General features: G+C 44.0%; 1 protein-coding gene across 2 annotated transcripts in view; it reads right to left on the bottom strand.

Moving 5' to 3' along the window:
- Positions 1-678: 678 nt before the first annotated feature.
- Positions 679-6,000, bottom strand: part of DIRAS2 (DIRAS family GTPase 2) — a 29,523-nt gene continuing 24,201 nt past the window's right edge. For both annotated transcript variants that reach the window (XM_039475114.2, XM_074395537.1), the window contains exon 2: positions 679-4,722. In XM_039475114.2, coding sequence (XP_039331048.1) covers positions 4,087-4,686 — 600 coding nt within the window. In that variant the 5' untranslated portion in view covers positions 4,687-4,722 and the 3' untranslated portion in view covers positions 679-4,086. The remainder of the gene's footprint in view (positions 4,723-6,000) is intronic.

The raw sequence follows: 6,000 nt of genomic DNA, 5'->3' as shown, positions 1-6,000 counted from the left end.
AGTTGGTTGAAGGAGTTAGATTATTGTTTAAAGACTGGAATCAGTAGAAGGGAATGTTTAGATTAAGATAAAGGGTTATGGAAACCAAGCTTCTTCTTATGTAGAAAGAATCAATAGAAGGAAATGCCTCTTATCAGATCTAAGTGGTCTATCAATCTTTAGACATTTTAATGTTAATGCTGGTCAGTTGTGCCTGAATTCCAAGAAGATGAGGGTATAATGAGGTAGCTCTGACCCCACTTCCCGTCATGACCCTAACTCGTTTTTCAGGTTAACTTTGGAATGCCCTTGGCCAAGGGGAGTATCCATCAGTCAGTTGGGGGGGCTTAGAATTTTAATTTTGGTTTATAATTTCATAGCCTGGGGCTGTTGGGGGAGGCAGGACTAAAAAAAAAGAGAAGAGAGTTTGTGTTTACCTCTTCTATTTTGAGACAAGTAGGGCCCTCTCACTTTACCCTGTCTGGAAAATCTGCTTCATTTCCACCCAATGACAGGGAGCAGTGGGAAAAGTTTCACAGGATACCCCAGAGTGCGGGACTGTTGCCCATGCTAGATCTACACAGAGCCTGATATCCTCCTGTCATGGCCATAAGCACACAACAGCAGCTGAGGGGTCACCAAGTCAAGGCCATTCTAGACCAGCTAACCGCTTAAGAAATAGCACCACCTTCCAGCCAAGGCGTCATAACTGTAGCTTTATTGTAATGTGTCCCATTATTTCCAGAACATCACTGGCAACTAGAAACTTGTATGCAAGGGTGATTTTTATAACCGCAGAGTAAATAAAATATAATAGAGAATAGACTTGTAACAATAAATACACTTTAAATATAAATATACACATGGATATCCCACACATATAAAAGTCATGCTCTGCAAATACTTTGTATACATACTGTCCTTGTGGGGTACTGAATTCCAGGACGTGTCTTCAGGGATTCAGATGTGTCCCATTAGTTGTAGATATTTCCAGAGAACTTATGTAGAAGCAACACATTACAAATTCTGGGGAAAAAAATTAAGTATCACAGAGCAATTTTTAAAATATTTAATACATTTTTGTTCTACAAAGAATGAGGATTTCTTAAATGTTACAAACAGTGAAACAAATATACTAGCTTCCAGATATGTACAATTTATGACTTTATACTACAAAAATGCAGGAAGGTAAATATATACATGTAATTTTAGATAGAATGAACAATTCAATATTGCTCTTGTGTTGGTCTTGCTGCATTGTATGCATGCCCATGGCTTGTCGCTGGATGGAGGAGGGACTCATGGGGACGGAAGGGAAGTCATGGAGCCCCATGCCCATGCCCAGAACGCCATCTTCAAAGCAATATTTAATTTTATAACTTACTCTGGCTGGGTCAAAAACTGCTGTGCCCATTTGCAATGTAGGCCATGTTTTCAAGAACCACAGCTACGTATTTGGAAATGGAAACATACAAATGGATTAAAAAAAGCTGATTCCATGATACTAAATCCTCAAACCCTGAGTCAATTGGGGAGCTCCTAAAAGACGATTTTGGGGTAACCATCGATATCCTCAGTTCAGTTCATAGAAAATGATCTCAAAATGAAGACCCATCATTGAGGCTTTAATAGCCTTCCTAGCCAAAAATCTACAGGCAAAATATGAAGGAAAAAAAAAAAAAAACAAGTCCTGAATGAGATCAGATTTTCAGTAATCACAAGCTTCTCATGCTGATGAAGCCCTAAACACTTAAACATGTAGAAACAGGTTTGAAAGGGATAAAAGAAATTCTGACTTACAATCAGTAGAAATGGGACGGTCTGCAAGAATATTTCACATTAAAAGCCTTATTAACACTACAGTCAGTGGCGAAGATCACATTCTACTCCTAGCAAAGAACCCACTCAAAATCGATACACCCCATTTTGGCCATGAACTTCTGTTTCTTCTTCCATTTAACCTATACCCAAATTAAAACGCAATCATCTCTCTCTCAGAATAGAAACAGAAATAGTTGTCGGGACAAGCTGAAAAACAAATGTTCCAGAAAATCCGCCAACTAAAGATATCATTGCGAATGCTGCAACAGCCTTCTAGAACAGAACAAGCCTGCTTGAAGAATTTGAAGGGGGCCTCAGGACTGGCCCAAATGCTCTGCACCCTCAGCCGGCTCCCAGGCCACTTCTTTGCTTTCTCAGCTCAGCATGAATATTCTCCCTGTAAAGTCAGGGCAGTTTTGTTCTAGGAGATCATGGAGTCAAGCAGTTCTCAAAGGCACCTCCCACGCACTAAACACATCCCAAGGGTGAGTTACTGGGAGACCAGAGAGGATGAGATCAGGACAAGGGAACTGAACCAGAAAAGACTAAAGAAATCTAGGACATGTTGAGAGAGCAAGTGTGCTTTGAGGGAATGGAGATGGCCACACTGCTGCTGCTGCTGCTGCAAGCCCTGCACAGGAGGGACAGGAGAAAGAGCAGTTGCAGGAGGTGGCACAGTCAAATATCCCCAACTTAAACCCTGACTGTGCCGGCACTGCCACCCAACAGCCAGGCAGCCCCCCTGCCACCCCCAGGCAGGCCCACGTGCGACTTGCAACTACAGCTTCTTCTGCCCGCCAGGCGGGTGACAGGAAGATTGCTGAGAGGATGATACATAGTTGGGGCCAGTACATGTTCTGCCAACTGAAACAAACAGGAGATCTAGCAGGCACTATCAGTGGGAGTTTTCAGGAAGCCAAGTCCAACCAGGCTCTGTGATGGCAGAACAGTTAAGCTGAGTGGGCTCTGGCCAGCACAGAGCAGCCTGCCTGTCTCCAGCCACCATCCTATCCCCAAGCTAACGCACAGGAAACCCACAATGGCTATAATTTGGCTTGAAAGATTAAAGATGCACGCAAAATCATTAGGAGAAGAAGATAATTGTCTCTAGAGTGAATACTGCATCGAACAGTTCTTAGAAGTCATGTATAATGGAACATGCAAGAGAATTTACTATTATTTAAATGCATTTTCCAGGAATATATTTCCAATACAGAGAGATCATCAAAAACACAGTGACTAACTTCTGTTTCAAAGTATTTCATTAAGGTGCAAAGTGTGTCCGATACACGTTTGTGACAGCTACAAAAATGAATGTGCTTCTGGTTGTCTGATGGCCTTTGCTGCCTGCTACCCAGCTGAGTAGAGATCGAGTTATTTAAGAGAAGAAAACCACCTTGGAGGAAAAAAAAAATGTCCAAAAATAGCAACTTTATTTGCTTGTATTTAAAATCTGAGGACCGAAAGAAGTTATAGTCCTCACAGGTCAAAAGAAGAAAATCACATTTCTAAAACCCTCGATGTGTAACACACAGGAACATTATTGCGATGTTTTAATACTGTCACGATATCCTCACTCAAAAACTAAAGAACTTCTGACAGAGAAGCACGCTATTGGTGAACTTATCCCTGTACATGAAGATAAATACTCTAATAGGTTAAAATGATACTTCCCAACTACGTCTACATGAGGTGAACACATCCCCTCAGGGTAGCAAGGCTTCTAACAGGCCAGGTGGGAATTAAGAATGAATACCCTTTGGGGGAGAAGCTGAATTTTTAAATCCTCTTTTAAAAAAAGCTGTAAAATGGACCAACTGTGGTCCACTTTGAACCATCTGATCTTCTCACTGCTTCCTGCCCCTCCCCTCCCCCAAAGATGTGATTGGCTTCAGTCTGGGGTTGGTGCAGGTAGCTCTGGGTCGACACGCTGTCACATGCATGGAGACGGCATTTAGTCCTCTTGGCACATGTTGCTTCGTGGGTACTCGTCCTCCCATCTTCAGGTGTTGATCACCAGCTTCAGAAATTATTGGCGCCTCTCAGTCCCGGGGATGCTGAGCGCGTTGGTGTTCACTTGAACCGCCTGGCAGATTCTGTGACTCCAGAGGGGGGTGGCTTATTGTTGGTGGTGTGGAACGCCCTCTTAAGGACACTAGGGCGCATCTCGATTAAATGCAATGTTTAACACGTGGGCATTGTACATGCTACCCTGACGACGGTGGGTGTCACTGGGGGGAGTGAGGTGCCGGGGACACACAGCTGCTCCTCCCAAAGGAAGGACCTTCACATGATCACGCACTTGCCTTTGAGCTTCTCTTTCCGTTTCTGCTGCTTGCTCTTTTTCCCGTCGATCTGGAGACTCACGGTCCTGCGCTTCTCCAGGTTGAGCAGCTCCTGGAAAAGCTCCTTCACGTTGTGGTTGAGCTTGGCTGAGGTCTCCATGAAGGCACACTTCCACGTGCGGGCCAAGGCCTCCGCCTCGCTGCTCTGCACCTCGCGGCTGGGGCTCTCGTCACACTTGTTCCCCACCAGCATGATGGGGATGCTCTCCACGTCCCCTTTGATCTCGCAGATTTGTTCGTAGATGGGCTTGAGCTCCTCCAAGGACTGCCGGCTGGTGATGGAGTACACCAGGATGAAGGCGTGCCCTTTGGAGATGGACAACCGCTGCATGGCGGGGAACTGGTGGCTCCCCGTGGTGTCGGTGATCTGCAACGTGCATATGCTCTTGTCGCAGCTTATCACTTGCCGGTAGGTGTCTTCCACCGTCGGGATGTAGCTCTCCCGGAACGTGCCTTTCACAAACCTTAACACCAGGGAGCTCTTGCCAACACCGCCGGCCCCAAACACGGCCACCCGGTAATCATTGCTCTGCTCAGGCATGTTGCTGGAGAGCTCCAACGATCAGCCAGGACGCACCTAGCAAGGGAACCAGATGTTCGAGAGAATTAATAATTAAAATATAAAAACATTAATAAGGATGTCTCTACCCTCTTTTGATAGCTTAAAAATGGGAGGTGATAACATTTAAAATGGCTACAATTCTAAATCCAATAACTTTGGTCAATCTGCAGTTTTCAAAAGGACAATCTACTGGGGGCCTCAAGGGAGCCCATCTCTTTCTCCTTATTGGACCACGACAGTTAGCATTATTTGCTCCCACATAGGCCCTAAGCCCAGGGAAGATACAAGGTGAGCCCGAAAGGCAGCACCAAGGAAAGGCAATGAGAAGGGAAATTAACCCCCCCTCCAAAACACACACACATAGGGTGCACACACATCACCATCAGCAGCAGCAGCAGCAGCAGCAGCAGCAGCATATCTTTGCTGTTTTTCCTGAAGTACTGAGTACCCAATATACTGGTCATCCGTGTGTGTGTGTGTGTGCGTGTGTGCGAACAAATACTGGAAGAGGGAGATGATTGAGGAGAAAGGATGTTCTTAGTATTTATTCAGTATTTATATTAACTCACGAAATCCTCACTACTCTGCAGAAGCTGGTGCCACTAGCTCTGTTGTGCAATGAGGAAACTGGAAACAAGAGATTGGGAAAGGTGCGGCTCTGATGTTACACAGCCGCTAAGAGGGAAGGCCGGGATACAACCAAAGCACTGTGGATGTCAATGCCCATCCCACAGGCAGTCCGTAGACACAGCTGTCACTGTGCCTTGGCCATTACTTAGATGATGGTATAGATTGTCTCCATTAAGCAGGAAGAGTTAAATAATAGCTTGGATAGTCATTTCATTCATCAAAATTAAGATGATTTTATAAGCTTTATTTTTAAGAAACATAAGGAATTGGATATTACCAGGATAGTAGCATAAACGACTCATTAAGGGTCATTGAAATGAGAAGAATGCGGCAACTCTATCACAAATTCACCACTAGTCTAAGGGATGTGTAGATGTGCCTTCTATCAAACATTTTTCATTCTGTACCTTCTTTGGTAAGGAAAGACATGTAACACCAAAATAAAATAGAGAATTATACAAATTTGGATAAATTTTTAAAACTGAAGTTGATAAGTAGCATGGCAACGTGAAGCATGCAATTCATTCTTTTCTGCAAGCAGATACTGTGCTGACTCTTCGCTTTTCTAGTTTTAGGGTAACTGGAAAAATAATAAAAAGCTTTACTGAACAAAATCAGTTTTAGAGTCCAGTGAAAGGACTAAACTTAACTATCAATGGAAGG

This window comes from Saimiri boliviensis, chromosome 2 (assembly GCF_048565385.1).
Source record: "Saimiri boliviensis isolate mSaiBol1 chromosome 2, mSaiBol1.pri, whole genome shotgun sequence".
Lineage (NCBI taxonomy): Eukaryota > Metazoa > Chordata > Mammalia > Primates > Cebidae > Saimiri > Saimiri boliviensis.
This window is presented reverse-complemented; position numbering and strand designations above follow the sequence as displayed.